The 18,491-nt window shown below is 46.3% G+C and overlaps 1 protein-coding gene across 2 annotated transcripts in view; it reads left to right on the forward strand.

Annotated features, from left to right (window-relative positions):
- Positions 1-18,481, forward strand: part of LOC118423235 (neuroendocrine protein 7B2-like) — a 35,684-nt gene extending 17,203 nt beyond the window's left edge. For both annotated transcript variants that reach the window (XM_035831319.1, XM_035831310.1), the window contains exons 5-7: positions 3,425-3,499; positions 4,172-4,219; positions 16,682-18,481. In XM_035831319.1, the coding sequence (XP_035687212.1) occupies positions 3,425-3,499; positions 4,172-4,219; positions 16,682-16,765 (207 nt within the window). In that variant the 3' untranslated portion in view covers positions 16,766-18,481. The remainder of the gene's footprint in view (positions 1-3,424; positions 3,500-4,171; positions 4,220-16,681) is intronic.
- Positions 18,482-18,491: the final 10 nt, after the last annotated feature.

Consider the following 18,491-nt stretch of genomic DNA (forward strand, 5'->3'; position numbering starts at 1 on the left):
GGGCGAGACTAGGCTTATTGTAGAGCCAGGGGAGAGCAGAGTGATCCCGGCCCGGTGTTTTATTTGGCCGAGATTGTGCTATGTAGAACTAACTCGGTCAGGGTTAAGGATATACGGGGCCGGGTGCGGACCCCTGTCCGACATGACGGAACGGGGGAAACGTGGCGCCAGCGAACATTCCACGAGTTCAGCTCTCTAAGGCGGAAAAAGAAGAGTTTCCGCTCGCTGAAGGCTGGTTGTCAGATTGGATGCCCTCACATGACCCTGTGAAAACGTACCGGAACAGATCTAGAAACAAACCTTGTGAGAGATGTCCTGATCGCAGTAGCCGGGAACTCGGGCTGCTTTTATCTTCTTGCTGAAGTCGTCCAACCCCTTTATTTATGATGATGATGAACTTTATTGCTCGACATTTGTACATGGTACAAAGTATGGCAACGACTGTTACACAAAGTACAAAATAGGTGTATAGACTAAGACTTAACATCCTAATTAACATAACAAGAAGGGTTAACACAAGTCTTGGATATAGTGTTACAATCGAGTTGGGCTAATCATGAGTTTCATTACTCTTATTTATATATGAGAACGTTGGACAATTCATCTCCCACTGCATGTGGAAAAGAAGTCAAACCCATCAAATAGCTTAAGTAGAAATAGATTTAGATTAGACGTTAGAAGTATGTAATACCTGGACATCTAAATTTCATAAACGCATCTGTCAATTATGAACAGAAGTAAAGGAGTGAAGGAGTAAAGTTGATGAAGACTTTTATTGCAAATTTATCTACTCTATTACATTCGACTTCCTCTCGCTTCTTGGTAATTGATAAATGTAGCTTGCTGTATGGTCCGTTAGAGTAAGTTTATCGAAAGCTGTAAGGAATATAAATTTCTCTTTACTATTCAAGGACCTTTCACGTATCTGAAGTGGGGAAATTTACATAACACATAGTCAAATAGAATGCTTCTATCGCTATCATACAAAGAACAATCTACAAAAATGTACTTCATCTTCTACTTTACCTAAACTACAAAATTGGCAGGTTCTTTGTTCTAGAGGAGTGCGGTATTTTGGGGAGAGATCAACAGTTCATGGAGAAGCAGCGTATCTTTCCGGCATATGACGTAATGCATTTTCCTGAGTATTATGTTATGGCTGGTCCCGAGAGCGGAAAAGATCGGAGTCCGCCTTGTCTGGCATTCCTTGCAGATTAGTCCTAATCTTACCAATCACTGCGTTAATCCGTGTGATAATCTGTCATGTCCGTCCGATGGCTGACCGATAACGCGTGCGAACGGGCCATGCGTGGAGGTGATCACGTGACATGGGATTGAAAATGGCGCCTTTTGAGTCACAGTCGGTTGAGGTCAGGCGCAAAGTCACGCCGGCTGAACGGAAGCAACGACTTATAAAGTCTCAAAACTGATGTATTCCTCTACCATTCACCACAGTTTCCACATCGCTGTTGTGCACAGAAGAATGACTACGGTCTTTGCAAGTACAGCGGTGCACTATTTTGAAGGGGGTCGCGGATAAATACTGTGTTCTGAGTATTCTGGACAATTCATCTCCAACTGCATGCGAAAAAGAAGTCAAGTTGTCTTTAAACAACACCCCCCCCCCACACACACACACCCTCTGTGTTCTGAGACCTAGAGTAAATGGAATACGGACTACCTATAAATGATTGAACATTTCAGATCATTTTTCTTCCGACCAATTGTTGCCATCCACTACATTGCTACTCTGTCTGTTAGCCGTGTCGCTTACATGTCAATCTGTGTAGAGTACGCTCTAACTGTGTGTCCAGCAACGCAGTTGCTCATGCAATGAAAGTCGGGGACGGTGTCGGACTACTTAAGACAGGACCACGAATTCTTGGCATGGCAGTGCGCATGTTTGTTAGTAACAGGTGCTAATGCCATACAAACATCATGAACATAGGGAAAATAAAGGTAAAAACACAAAGGAATATAAACAACTGATTCGTGGGTGCATGGGACAAGACAAGTGAATGTGGTGGGTTAGTGTTATACAATTCTACTTTTGTAAATTTGTTTTTTAAAGAATAAAGAAAAAAAGCATAGGAATGTTTGTAGTACAGAGAAGTTTGTTCACCGCCTTTAGTATCTGTCCTTCACTATCCTGAGCCATCAAAGGACGCTTTTAAAAAGGATCAAGATTCTCTTTTTGCCTCTCTCCACCCTAATAACCCCCTCACCCCTCCGCCCTTCAGTCCCTCCATTGACGGTTAATCTTTCCTATCAAAAGTCTTCTGTCTTTCGACGGTTCTGATACCGGAAACTCATTTACCCTTTGCAGCAAGAGAGAAAGGGTAGTTTTCGCCATGTTATGAAATTGCCGTTTTTAAAAATAATTCTGTACCAGCAGTTCAGTCGCCATACATAGGAAACGCGTATCCACTGTGCCATGAACTCACGATAGATCCATACATCATCCACCTCGAATATCGCTTAATGAATGAAGACCTTTATTGCACATTTTTGCCACACCGGGCTAAGTACAGGCCACAACAAGACATGTTGAAAAGATACAGTTCACAGATGCAAAATGAGACTATTGCTGGATAAATTCAACTCCTCCTCGCTCTTCTGTTATAGTGGAGATAAAAGAGCAGATATGTTTTATGATCGATGGTTTGTCTAGTTGCATTAGAAATATGAATTTTTCTACAGAACTTAGGTGTATAAAATAAGGAAATTTGTTTTGTATAACCTTATACAGTTCATTTCTCTCTACGGTATACAATCTACACTCTAAATAAGTAAAGCCATCGCGAAAGTTTCCCGGTTTACAGTATAAAACATCTTCTTTCATATTTGATACTTTATGACGAGAACAGGTCAAACCTGGGCTACAACATCGGCGGGTCTGACTAGATATCTACGCCTCCTGTAGTTTTATGACGTCCATTTGATTTTTTACTAGTTTCCATTATAGATCTTTCGAGTGGCACCACGCCTAGACTGGTACCTAAAGTTTGTAACTTTGAAGCGTGCGGGGCGGCGCGGGGGGAAAACACGAGTTGATTTAAAAAGTCACGGCCGGGCGAAAAACAAGCCGTCATCAGTTTCGCAGTTTTTTTCTCTCCTGTCGCCATAAACAAACGCCCGGGATTATCAAAACCAACTGAGCGCCACAAAACCCGGGGACGGGAGCGGTACTGGGGGGACGCTTCCCGCTGTGGAGGGGCAACACCAGCTGATCAGACCCAGCTGACGACAAGAAACAACCTTCAACACATCGCACCGCAAAACCAGGCCGCCAAGACGGCAGCATTCCGTCTAAATCAACCCCAGCAGTTCACCTGGCAGAAGCACCACAACTTCATGACATGTTTCTAACGACTATGTCTATTTCTCACCCCCCCCCCCCCTCCTCTTTTTTTTTTTCTTGAAGAATCCTTACCGAGCCGGTGAGAAGAGGGAGGCGGTCGTCGCCAAGAAGTCTCCGCTGTACCTGAGACGTAGGAGGGTAAGTAGGATTTCACGGACCGGGCACTGTTATGATTAAACTTGTGTATGCCGTGATTGCGTTATTATTAAATTAGCCGGCCTACGCAATGTTATATCCATAGTTTCAGAATCATTGATCCCACATTTCTGTCTACAACGCGCCTATCTCTAGTCTTATCGAGTCAGGGAAAAGACACTGGAGTCAGAAAAACATCTGAAATGAAATGTCTTAATAAAAGTTTTTTTTTTCTTTTAATATAAACCATGCACGTTGTAAAAGAGATGAAGATCCCGAGATAACGAGGGCAGCGTGTTCTTTCGGCTCACACATGAAACGTTGATGAAAAAGCAACTCTTGTATTGAAAACTGAAACCTTGACTCCCTGTTTTCCAAACTCAAAGTGACCAGAGTTGACGGGGCGTTTGTAAACAGGAAATGTAAAAGTTCCTCCGTCTTCTGTCTCTAATCCGTCTGGTACCACGGCTGCAAGCGTTTTAAACTTTGCGGTACAACTTCGATCAAAACATAAGCTCAGAGGGGCTCCAAGTATTTTGTTGGGCATGAATCATTTCTCGGCCCGGCTTTGATGCCGTCGGCACGCGGCCATTCAGAATCAGGCCTCGCCATCTCGTCTCGGGCTCGGGTCGCCTGTCGCTCACGCGTGTGTGTCCTTCCCTCTCCTCCTCACAGAGCGCCGGGACAGACTCCGCCGTCGCCATGGAGACGGACGAACGCGAGGTAAGTATCGTCTGTGACCTTGAACGTGGCGTTACCCCTGCGGTATGTCTGGCGGGAGGCCCAAACTGTGCGTGTGATAACAGACATCCTCACCACAACACATCGCAAACATGGCTCAGGACACACCGATCACGATATCAATCATTCAAATTACAGGGTAATATCACCTTTCGACGGCGCTCTCGCCGCACTCTCTTGGCGACCTCAGAATTGACAGATCGCTCAACGAATTCGATAGAAAAGAAACGAATCTATTTTCACTTTGTGTGTTTTGTTGTCTTCTCAGTCACACTTTTCCGTTTCGTATGATATACCCAGTGTGAAAGCGTCTGCGAAGGTCGCAGTGAGAGCGCAGCGCGATCGCCGTCTAGTGGAAAGGGGGCCTAAGATGATCTAAGATACGAAGGAAACAAACTATAGTTTTAAAACCGTACATTCACGGATAAAACCATGTAAGAAGTTAATCTCTGTTTGCTGTTTCTTCATAATGAAACAGTAATTTGAAGGTCGCACAACTTCGTGCGGGATTGGATACCGATTTTTTTCATGAATGTATTTTTGATATCTGAGTCCGAAAAAACAACAACAGGTGAAACTGGTGTGACTTGAGATTCATGTTTTGATGTTTGATATTGAAAACAGATTTCACCATCTGAATACACATATTAAAACGAATTTCAATTTCATTTCATACTGGACCGAAAGATTCAATACCAATCATGATACCTGCTAGGGTATCACGTTGAACTGCATGCATAGTTTAGGTTGGTAAAAAACGGCCTTCCAGGGGTTTGAGTTAAGATTTTCTTAAGGGTAAATCGGCCGAAGGGTAGGCCGTTTTGTGTCCTGGCATCAGTCTGGATTCCCGGGAAGGGTGCGGTCACATTGGTCGTGCGATCGCTAACTTTGGGCATTTGAGAGGACAAAAATGTACGTCTCCTGCAAATTTCAACTGTCTTGGTACGCAAAATGCTGTTTTGGATCCATGTCGGTGGTTGGTTCTTTCACGGCCTGCTTTAAAATCTTATAGAATCAAAATCGTGCGATGATCGCACGACCTGAGTGATGAACGCGCCCTTAGGTTAACTTTGTGCAGTTTACGTCCGTTCCCAGCCGTCACCGCCATGGCTACTATGTGTTTTGTACTATGCATATGTAATGATGTGTGTTGAAAGATGTAATATTTTATTTGACCCTTACCTAATCCTTCCTGATCTTAATGAAGAGCGACCTGCGGGATAATTTGAGACTTCCAGTGAATATATAAAGGTTCAAACCAGGAAATAAAGGTTTAAACCGTGGCAGATGGGGAACAGTCTAGGAAAACAAACACAATCTGAACATACGGCTACGAGGCAAACGAGGCGTAATCTCCAAGCAGATCCTACGGTGCCATACGATAGTATCAAAGCTGGCCAAGGAGTATAGCCGGCCAAAGGGAGTCAAACAGGCCCGCTTGACTCCCTTTGGTCGGCCAGCTTTGATACTGCCTTATGGCACCGTATAGTAGGATCTGCTTGGAGATTATCTATGAGAGAGGCACGCGGGAGGATGCGTCCGGCATCACACAACCACCTGTAGGATTCTGGGCGATTGTGTAACGGCGCTAGCACAGCTCACCGGCGCTGGCTTTACTACATGCGATAGCCTGAGCGCCAGCCTCCGTAGTAACCGCTAGCACAATCCTTTCGCTTGATAATCCGTGGTTAGGACTGAGCCAGTGGTCACTACTAGCCTGGTATTCAGCCGTATTATAGCTCCCGAGTCTCTTCTGTCCACAGAGGAGACTCCGGAGCTACGGCTGGATACCTGGCTAGGTCACTACGGTGGCTGGCACTCAGGCTATCGCATGCAGTGAAGCTAGCGCCGGTGACTGAGCCAGCGGTCACTACGGAGGCTAGCTGGCACTCAGGCTATCATTGCGAGACAAGTACATGTGCTCATGGTGATCTTCAGGCTAGTTCTAGATGTTATTTCCGATATCTTGAAGCTGAGCTGGCGTGAGCCACCTGAAACTCGAACAGAACAATTTGAGCCCACCGGCCGTACTGTGCAGACTCGCATTTCAGACACACGACAGGACTTGCTGTAACCGCCGCGTTTTTCACAGCGCACGTGTGACAACACCGGCAGTACTGTGCAGGCCCACAGACACACGACAGGACTTGTTGTAACCGCCGCGTTTTCACAGCGCACGTGTGACAACACATGCAGTACTGTGCGGGGCAACAGACACACGACACGACACGACTTGTAACCGCCGCGTTTTCACAGCGCACGTGTGACAACACCGGCGGTAGAACTGTGCAGGCCCACAGACACACGACAGGACTTGTAACCGCCGCGTTTTCACAGCGCACGTGTGACAACACCTGTAGTACTGTGCGGGGCAACAGACACACGACACGACACGACTTGTAACCGCCGGGTTTTCACAGCGCACGTGTGACAACACCGGCGGTAGAAGTCGTAGAACTGTGCAGGCCCACCGTGACACACGACAGGACTTGCTGTAACCGATGCGTTTTCACAGCGCACGTGTGACAACACCGGCAGTGCTGTGCAGGCCCACTGCTCAAGACATACGACAGGACTTGCTGTAACCGCCGCGTTTTCACAGCGCACGTGTGACAACACCGGCAGTACTGTGCAGGCCCACCGTGACACACAACAGGACTTGTTGTAACCGCTGCGTTTTCACAGCGCACGTGTGACAACACCTGCCACTCGCATGTCGACCCGCCGCCAGTCGAGGGGCCTCGATGTCCCTACATCTCAATAAAAGGCTCTCCCAAACACGAGCTTCTTCTTCTTCTGCTGGCCTGGACGCCAGACAATTTTAAGGTCCCTCACATGGCAACTCCTGGGCTCTGCGGCCAACAATATCTCCAAAGGTCGTTAGAAATACTCAAATAGTAGAAATAGACAGATTCCACACCAGAGGAGTTCGCCAGTCTTGGTCACGGCCTGGTAGAGGCAGGCCAACAAGTCTCCAAGGAAATTCTACAAACACACACCCACAGACACAGCCCCCCTGAGTTATAGCACGAAGGATATCATTGAGATCGGGGATCACTTTTCCCGATGTCACAAGATCGGTAGCATGACAGGACTCGAACTAAGGCCTCAATGCTCTGGATCATATACCCTGTAGTTACGCCACCCGACCCCATACGACAAAACTGATGTTTGGCCATCAGTATAGCAGATCGCATGGCGCAGCGAGTTTAGCTCGGGACCGAGAGGTCGTGAGTTCGAAGCCTGCCGTGTCACCAATCTTGTGCCATTGGGAAAGACACTTTACATGGCTTTCCTCACTTTTATAATACTCAGGTGAATATGAGTGCCTAGGGCCGTCCATCGGAAAGGACATTAAATGGAGGTCCCGTGTTTGGGGAGAGCTATCCCCACACGTGCGATGGTGCGGTGTGCGACGGTGCAAATCCTTCCGTCTAGAATTGGTGATTCTCCACAAATCACGCGGACTCCAGGAAGAATAGTGACATATCAGTCACTGATGGATATCTGTATCAAACCAAACCAAACCATCTGTAGCGGATCGCGGCCCGCCAGAGAGAGAGGATCGTCCCGGGACACGCTCCTGTCAGCTTCCCCCGCGCGCGTCACTCATCACCGGCCCCATTACACGCGGATGAGCCCGCTGATGACCCCCTCCCGGACACCCGAGCCAGATGAGCCCGCTGATGACCCGCTCCCCGACACCCGGGCCAGATGAGCCCGCTGATGACCCGCTCCCCGACACCCGAGCCAGATGAGCCCGCTGATGACCCCCTCCCCGACACCCGAGCCAGATGAGCCCGCTGATGACCCGCTCCCCGACACCCGGGCCAGATGAGCCCGCTGATGACCCGCTCCCCGACACCCGAGCCAGATGAGCCCGCTGATGCCCCCCTCCCCGACACCCGAGCCAGATGAGCCCGCTGATGACCCCCTCCCCGACACCCGAGCCAGATGAGCCCGCTGATGACCCCCTCCCCGACACCCGAGCCAGATGAGCCCGCTGATGCCCCCCTCCCCGACACCCGAGCCAGATGAGCCCGCTGATGACCCCCTCCCCGACACCCGAGCCAGATGAGCCCGCTGATGACCCGCTCCCCGACACCCGAGCCAGATGAGCCCGCTGATGACCCCCTCCCCGACACCCGAGCCGCCGGTGCTGACAGCCGGGAGCCGCCGGGAGTGATGGATGGGACTCCCGGGGACCCCTGCCGATCCGGCTCCTGGCGGGGCGGATGGAAAAAAAGGTTGTGTCGTCGCACATTGGACACCATCCCAGAGAGAAAAAAAGTAGTCTCCAAGCAGATCCTACGGTAGCATAAGATAGTATCAATTCAAAAGCTGGCAGAGGAGCGAAGCCGGCTTAGAACTGTACGTGTGTTTCGCTACAAGGCAAATGGACACCTCTAGGCTGACTACACTCCTTTGCCAGTTTGGTACTATCTTATGCCATTGTAGGATCGGCTTGGAAAAACGGAGAATGCCTGTCTACCGACCCTGTGTTTCTTTTTTTTTCAGGACTGAGATATTAGCCTGGGTACCTGTAACCATTCTATTTCTACCGGGTCTCATTTACCCAGGGTAGGGCTCATTGCACTCGCTGCCTTAAAAAAAGGAGCCCCGGTAGAAATTAGCCTTGTAATACCAGACCCAAAAAATATCGATAGATATTTTTTTTTTGAGATTGGGCTGCGGTCTGGTAACCAGGCTAGGTAGAAATAGGATGGTAACCAGGCTAGTGTCTTCTATCTCAGTCCTGACAACAAACATAGGCCAAATGTGTTCGGTCATTTGTTCAACCTTGTACAACCTTCCTGGCCATTTATATTTCACAATGAAGATTGGAGGAAACTTTGGGGGGGGGGGGGTACTTGTCTTTCACACGTTCGTGTCAGTTTAGGGGTTCCCAGGGGACGTCACACATGTAATACCATCAGTCCGGCCCTACCTGTCACCCCGCGGCCTTTGCGCGGCGGGGCTCGGGAGGAGGCGGGGAGGCGGCGCCAGGTCGCGCGGCCTCAGGAGGCGGGAACGCCCGGAAAATGGGGGACAGATGAGCCGGTCATCTCCGGAGCGTCTTCTCGCCACGCAGGATTGATTACCGCCGGTGTTAGCTCCATCTGGGGGGAATCAAACCGTTCCGCAAACAGCGCAGCGGGGGGACCACAACCTGTCGCCTGTTGTCAGCACCTCAACTCCCCCCCCCCTCCCGTATAAACTTCTCAAGATCAAGTATGATAGAACACCAACACCTCCCCACTGACCTAACCTAGCACAAACTGTCACCTGTTGTCAGCACACACCCCCTCCCGTATAAACGTCTCAACTTTACTCTCAAGTACGATAGAACACGACCACATCACCCCCACCTCCCGTATAAACGTCTCAAGCATGATGGGACACCAACACCTCCCCACCGACCTAACCTAGAGACCTCACCTCGGCCAACCAACTCCTCTGGTATGTTTTCTGTCTATTTCGCCAATTTCTACCATTGTTCCATAGACCCGCAGACTGGAGAGCCTCAATCAGTCACTCAGTCACTCCCTTACTCACTCACTCGCGCACTCACTCACTCACTCACTCACTCGCGCACTCACTCACTCACTCACTCACTCACTCGCGCACTCACTCACTCGCGCACTCACTCACTCACACACGAACACGCACACACACACACGCACGCACACACACACGCACGCACGCACACACACACATTGTTTTGTGATTAGAAAAGATAGGGACACTCATGTTTGGCCCCACCAAATTGTATGGAGGTTTTCTTATTATCCTATATTGTTTGATTAGTGAGAGTTTTTAAGATTTATTCTCTACCCACTTTTTTCTGTAGTTTATATTTGACCATACAAAAGTCACTGTGCGTTCTGTCGTGTCAATAAAGCATGGTTAAATGGAGTTGACACATATACATTTATTCAAGAAGGAATAAAGGTTCAAACAAAGTTCAAACAAACGTAAGTGGAAGAAGAAGAGGAATGCGCCAAAACTTTAAGGAGAACAGCACCTCCCTTTAGTTGGAGCTGGACCGTGGCGATCTTTGATTCCTAAGGCATCTTAACTCCTTCAGGTGTTCTATGTTTAGAGACAACCTCTTTGGGATAGTACCCCTCCGGGTGTGAATGTACATGAGCTTGGTCCGCTGGAGATGGACCGTAGCGATCTTTACTTCCAAAGGCATCTTAAAACATCTCCTTCAGGTGTTCTATGTTTTAGAAACAACCTCGGATAGCACCCTTCCGGGTGTGCATTTACATCAGCTTGGTCCGCTGGAGATGGACCGTAGCGATCTTTAATTCCTAAGGCATCTTAACTCCTTCAGGTGTTCTATGTTTAGAGACAACCTCAGTGGGATAGTACCCCCCCCCCCCCCCTCCGGGTGTGAATTTACTTGAGCTTGGTGCGCTGGAGATGGACCGTAGCGATCTTAACTTCCAAAGGCATCTTAAGACATCTCCTTCAGGTGTTCTATGTTTTAGGAACAACCTCGGATAGCACCCCTCCGGGTGTGAATTTACATCAGCTTGGTCCGCTGGAGATGGACCGTAGCGATCTTTACTTCCCAAGGCATCTTAAGACATCTCCTTCAGGTGTTCTATGTTTTAGGAACAACCTCGGATAGCACCCTTCCGGGTGTGAATGTACATGAGCTTGGTGCGCCGGAGATGGACCGTAGCGATCTTTACTTCCCAAGGCATCTTAAGACATCTCCTTCAGGTGTTCTATGTTTTAGAAACAACCTCGGATAGCACCCTCTGGGTGTGAATTTACATGAGCTTGGCGAGCTAGCGTTACACCGTGGCGATCTCAATTTCCACCCCGTGCGAACACCGCCGTTAGGTGTGCTAAATTTGGAACGGGGTCGGTGGGGTGCAAGTCTTCTGGGTTCAAGTGTTGGATATGATTGGGAAGTACGGTTTGGCGCGCTTGGACCGCGACGGTATTTACTATAAAAAGAAAAAGCGTGAAAACACTGTCTTCCACGGTTCCACGGTCGGTCGGTGTGAGTGTTGTGGGCCGTAAAAGGTGATTTGTATAGATGCCAGAGAACCCCAATACCATGGCTAACACACACACACACACACACACACACACACACACTGACGCACACACACACATGCATACACACACACACGCAAGACACACGCAAGACACACGCACACACACACACATGCATACACACACAAGACACACGCACACACACACGCACACACACACGCACACAACAGACAGACGCACACACAACACACACAAACGCAATCACACACACACATACACACACACACGGGTATCGAACTCGGGACCTATAGATTCCGAGCCGAACACTCTCGTTCGGAGTCTGCAACGGAGGCTACCCTACCTCCCATAGTCCTGTCACTTGCGGTTACACGGGTCGGTAGCCACCATCATCCTGTCGGTTCTCAGCCCCTACCGCATCACTCAGGCAGTCTCTACCAGACTGACTATATACTCTGGCTTTGAATAGATTAGATTATAATTTGCCAAGCGAGTTTTCCTTCCTGAGGAGTTTTGGCATTGACTGACTCACCTGACCAATTTCCCGATGTTTTTTGCCGAATTCTACGTTCCTCGCACCCCGTTAGGAAGGCCTGGTGGAGGCTACCACTCGGTTGCCACTGGGCTTCACTTCAAGGCAACTAACAACACACGACGTAACAGTGGTGTCCCACTCACTAGGCGAGCAGAGAAAGTGACGTGCGGCCACAAGGAAGACATACAAGAAAGTCAATAAAAGTCGTGCAAGGTGCAGTGGTTAGCAAATAAGGGTGCAAAACGTCACTCACAAAAGTTCAATAAGTCACTAATAACTCCAAACGTCACTTACAAAGCTGCACGTACAAAGCAAGCTACAGGATTTCGTCCGTTGCAACGTTGCTTTACAAGGATTTCGTCCGCTGCGAACGAGACCTTACAGGACGCGTTCTGTCGGAGAACTCTTCAAGCAGAGGTTAGGCTCCGGCTGTGGTTTTTATCCATTTTTATCTGGCTGTCTATATTGTACCGATTTCGTTCTGTGTCGCTGACTAAAGAAAACGGTACAAAACAGAAAGTCTGATGAAAACGCGTAAAAACGTCCAAAAAAACAGCCAGTGCGTAACCTCTGCTTGGAGAGTACCGTCGGAGAACACCCCCCACCCCACCCCATTCCCCCAGGACCAGGTGCATTATAACAAGACCAGTAGAACTCCGCACCGCTGACGGAACGGACCGACCAGTAGCCAGCTCCCTGGCGCCGAGCACGTTCTGGTCTGCTTCATGCAGCCTCACGAACACAAGTTAGCGTCCAACACACTCAGCATCACACGTTCTCTAAACACTCAGTATCACACTTCCAAAACACGTACTATCACACGTCCAACACACTCAGCATCACACGTTCTAAACACTCAATATGACACTTCCAAAACACGCACTATCACACGTCCAACACACTCAGCGTCACACGTTCTAAAGCTAAAACACTCAGTATCACACTTCCAAAACACGTACTATCACACGTCCAACACGCTCAGCATCACACGTTCTTAAAACACTCAGTATCACACTTCCAAAACACGCACTAACACACTTCCAACACACTCAGCATCACACGTTCTAAACACTCAGTATCACACTTCCAAAACACGCACTATCACACGTCCAACACACTCAGCGTCACACGTTCTAAACACTCAGTAACACTCAGTATCACACTTCCAAAACACGCACTATCACACGTCCAACACACTCAGTGTCACAGACATTTCTTAAAACACTCAGTATCACACTTCCAAAACACGCACTATCACACGTCCAGCACACTCAGCGTCAAGGTGGGTTTACACCTGCGTATATTTTCAAGTGCGCGTGAGTTCCGCATGAAATTTTGTCAATACGCGGCCGAACGCCCAACATTTGGAATTTTTTTGGAATAAATCAAATTGTACGTCGAGCCCATCTGGCGTTTGAATTACGACTTCAGCGTTTTCATTTCGCATGAGATGCGTATGATTGCAACTGAAATGCGCAACAAAATTTTCCGTACTGCGAATAGATTCGTATGGGGTACGTATGTTGGGCGTTTTCCAGACGCACACAACGTCTACCGACCGCATGCCTGACGCACCTGGTGCTAACTGCATTCCAAACGCATTTCAGGTGTGTCAGAGGAACAGTTTGTGTTACATATACTTTTGTTTGCGAGCATTGCCAATAGAGTATTTTTGTTAGAGGAACCCTTTGTACTACGTATGCCTTTGTTTACAGGCAGTGCAAGTAGAACATTGACAAGTAAACAGTGAAGAGTTTTTTTATTCATTTGAGAAGCAGTAAAGCAGTGACACTGTGTTTTTACAGAAATGTGGGCCATCATTTACCTTAAGAAATTATGTGCACTGTTAAGATTGTGTTTGTTTTCACTTTGTCCTTAATGATTTCCCCTATCATCTTAGTACTTCAACTACTATAAAAGTCACACTCATACACACCACAAAACGTATTCAAGATCTTTATCAAACACGTAAATTAAACAATTATGAAACCTTACGCCCTCTTTCAAAGTTGTAATATGGCTCTATATTGCACCTTTATATCATGTGGTTCTACACACAAAAAAGTGCCATTATCAGCAAATTAAGTCAAATATCTGTTACACAAAATGGCACGTGTGTCACACAAATTGACCCAGTGCTTGAGCAGGTCCCTCTACATCTTCCCGTCCCTAGAGGCTCTGTTGGGACCAGTATGAAATTTTCATGGTGTCCTGCAAGTTGTGACCATCTTTCTATGCCCCCGGTACAAATTCGTCGGTCCTGGTCTGGATCTGCCATCTTGAGATGATTTTTTATCTTGCCGGGCTTGCGCCCGGCAAGATAATGTGGCGGATATTTTCCATGGTTCAATGGTTCAATCAATGGTTCAATGTTAACCCAGCCCTTCCAAAGGCCCTTCAAAAGGCCCTTTTCTCTTTGCCCAATTTTATGGCTTAGTTAGACAAGGGTTACATTGCAGTCCAGTATCAAAACTGTATTTTAGACGTATGTGGTCCAGCGTAAATAAATCTACGCTTTAACCCATGTTTATCATAAAGATATATCAAAAATTGCATCAGAAGGAATTTACTTTGTAATAAAGAATAATGCATACTCATTGTGGGTCAAAAAGTTGTACAATACCGGTTTATTGTGCCAATAATTCATCTGACATAGATTATGTTAATGAGGTAAATTTCCAATATCTCCCTACACTGGGGGATTATTTTAGAGGGTAAAACTTATTAATTAGTTTAGAGGGTAAAACTTCACTGGAATGGATTCATCATTCTTTAATTGTAAAAATAAAACAACGTTTATTTTTGCATTTTGCGACTTGCAGTCTATGCCATACATTTCTATACCTTTAAAACGAGGTCTTCAGAACATGTAATGGTTAGCTCAGTGGTAAAGTTTCAACTTTCTTTTTTTTTAATTTTTTTTTTACACCATTAAAGTACTAGTAAACAATACTTTTGTCTTTTGACCAGAACATGTGGGAATTTCTGTTGTAGTTCTGCATTTTTCCGCTGTTGGGATATTTGAATGAACGAACAGACATGTACATGTAGGGTATATGTCGTTCTAACTTTCATTAAAATGCCCATACAACATCTATATCACATAATTGCACGAGAAGAAACTGATTTTCTCCAAAATAATTGCATCCTGTATGACAAAAAGTTTCACTAAACATGTTCATTCTTATATTCCTGGACAAACCTCATTTGCATATTGGTGAATCTCTCCATGCGACCATATCAGATTTAGTTACTCTATTTCTATTTACATGACATTCTAATAACTAGAAAAACGTTCACACATGCAAACCTTAGCAAAATGTCAGCTTTTTTAAAGCACTTGTTCTGGTTGTTTCTGATTATTTTGATGTGATCCTCATGTTTATGAACACTGGTGAAGCGCCGAGGTACCTTTTCCTGACGAAATCCCTACTACCCGGCAAGATACAGCTTTTTTTAAAGCACTTGTTTTGTCTGGACTCAGATGCACCTTCGTATTTATTCCAACATGATCTGGAGTGCGTCGATCACGCTATCAGGACGCGTAGTATGCGCAAAGCGATTGCAGAACGCACGGTACTAAATCGTGATCTATGTGTGCATTCGTTATACGGTCGCTCATGGTGCGTTGTGTCTGCGCTGTAAGAACGCTATGTACTCGCAATACCGCGATATCCGCGTATTACTGCGTATAAAGCGCAAACATGTAGCGTCTTCATAGCGCAATTGACCGACGTGGGACCACTGTATTGCGCATCCATAACGTTTTGGGCACCAAACTGCGTACGAATGATAGTTTTGTGCATGTCCAAAACTATCAGGCGAACTGGGCGTATATTTTCGTTTGCCTGCGTTCGTGAAACTTTCTAAAAACGATTCAGATGCGATAGAGGTGCGACTTGTGCGTGCGGCCGCGTATTGAAGAAATTAGTCAAAATGTCGAAAAATGTCAAAACGGAACTCATGCGGCATGAAAATATACGCAGGTGTAAACCCACCTTCACACGTTCTTAAAACACTCATCGCACTTCCAAAACACGTACTATCACACTTCCAACACGCTCAGCATCACACGTTCTAAAGTTAAAACACTCAGTATCACACTTCCAAAACACGTACTATCACACGTCCAACACACTCAGCGTCACACGTTCTAAACACTCAGTATCACACTTCCAAAACACGCACTATCACACGTCCAACACACTCGGCATCACACGTTCTAACTGCAGTTTAAACAACTTCTGTTACATTGACATTGGCTTTACAATAGTTCAACATATCAAGCATATTACAGCATTTTCTGTCCGCTACCAAACCTGCTAAACTTCCATCATATAAAGCATATTTCACCATCTTCTACTCGCTACAAAAGCTAAACTTGTAACATAAAAAACACATTTCAGCATTTCCTACCCGCTATAAAAGCTTAAGTTTAACGTTTACCCCAACACAACGAACGTCTGACCCCACTACTACAACCTTTACCATGTTCGACTGACCAACCAGTTAGGACACGTGACCTGAAGGGCACGTGACCTCGAGGATGGGTCAAAATGGTCACAATTACAACTCTCGTACTTTTCTTTTTATTGAAATCTTGAACACAGGATCAGGCACGTGTGAAGCATCGTGTTTCCAAATATCATGTTGAAGCGGTAATGAAGCCACAATTTAAAATGAACACAGAAGCACAACTAAACAAATAACAGATATTCAAACACAAAAACATACAGCAACAATATAAGAAAAAGTTTTGCAATATTTCAGCCCTCTAAACCCTATGAGGAGCTAGCTAACAGGACGCAGTACAAAAAGCAATACTATTTTACGTCTTATACATGTTGATCTCTCTCTCTCCCTCTCTTTTCCAGGAGAACCCGTTCTTTAAGGGGGCGAAGCTGCGACACGTCGCCGCCAAGAAGTCACCGGAGTTGTCCCGCCAGAAGCGCTACTGAGGGGGGACCCGCGATGGGGGAGGGGGGCGGCTCGTCATACATCACTCCTCCTCTCGACCCTACGAGCTACAGACGTCCCGGGTTAACTTGAGTCGTTGCCACATACCGTCCCACATAACTGTCAATCACTTCTTATCTCCATAATACTGCCCGCTTTCGATTTTGGAAAGACTCCAGAAGTTTTGGCACCCGTTAGGAAGTCGTTGGAGTGGAATAGATGTATCAAAGTTAAAGACGTCATACGATACCATAATGTCGAGTCCAGTGACCTCTTAGAGGACACGTTAGGTCAACTTGAACTTGAAATGAAAGACTTCCGACGCGGCGTCATTGAAATTTCAGAGGAAACGTTCAGAAGATTTAAAGAGGCCAGTATTTTATTTATCGTAATGAGACTCGGGTGCGTGTCGGCTATGTTAGTTATGCCATAGAAATTTCCCGCTCTCACTCCAGACAAATTACCACGGATCACGATCGCACCGGAGGGTTCGGGACAGACGTCACTCTGACGCCACGGTCAAGGGTAGAACTAGCCTCTACCAGGCTGCTTTGGAGGCTCAAGAAATAGCAGAAATCAGTCTGGAAAATGTGGTGTCCATAGATTCGGTTGGCCATTTCTAATAGACTGTCGCCAAGTTCGAGAGGTCAGTCATGCACTCTCCAATTAGAGGTTAGGCTCTTTCTTGTTTCGGACGTCTTTTGGAGACATCATGAACACAAAAGGAAAAGCTAATTATAAAGACCGACAAAAACACAATAAAAAGACGTCCAAAACAAACTGGAGCCCAACCTCTGAAGAATAAGCCTTAGCTGAGATGAAAAAGCTCACACGACAAATCATAAATGATGAACGAACGGTTTGTTTATCTGCATCAAATGGCAAGACAATCATAAAATGCCAGTCGTTATGGGCTGAATCGATCATGATTTACCACAATACATTGAAAAAGTACAAAGACTGACATTTATTGTAACACCGATACAACTTAATCGATTTCACCTAATAGAACTCACCATATTTGTCCAATTTCTACTATTGCTCAACACCCTTAGCAGCCTGGTTTAGATGCAGATTTGACTGATGAGATACTAAAATGGAAAATCAGTCGCTTTCGTCATGTGTTCGTTGCTTTGTTATTACCTGTGGTCAGTGTTTGATGTAGTAAATGATATAACTAATATAAAGTATTTTATGAGAATAGAAGTTCCAAATATGCAGTATGTCCAGAACAAACTGTGACTATCAGAACGAATTGAGTATTGAGTGTCTGACAAGCGACGTATGACCATGGACGTACATCGAGAAGCCCTACCGTAGGTTTCCCTTTAATTAAAGGTCCATTATATCATGTTACGCTAGCTCACATCTATCCGTGAGGTAACCTTTATCCGTTGTATTTAACAGGGTATTAAAGAATGTCAAGTCTACTGACGGTGGTTCAAAGATATCATTTTTTTTTCAAAATATTGCGGTTTGGAAACAATATCCGACATCCCTACTTTCAAACACAACGGATATAGGTTACCCCGTGGATAAAGGTGAGCTAACGTTAACGTTTTGGCCTCGAAATTGAAAACATTCTCGAGAACAATAAGCCTTCGTGTGAATTCCGTATTTCTGGTATTCGTGAACTGTGCAAAAACAAGATTCACAAGTTAGGAAATGTGACGTTTGCCATTGGGGACTATTTGTCGAAAATAAACTTAACTGAATTCGACTTTTGCT

The sequence above is a fragment of the Branchiostoma floridae genome, chromosome 1, assembly GCF_000003815.2.
Source record: "Branchiostoma floridae strain S238N-H82 chromosome 1, Bfl_VNyyK, whole genome shotgun sequence".
In the NCBI taxonomy this organism is placed as follows: Eukaryota; Metazoa; Chordata; class Leptocardii; order Amphioxiformes; family Branchiostomatidae; genus Branchiostoma; species Branchiostoma floridae.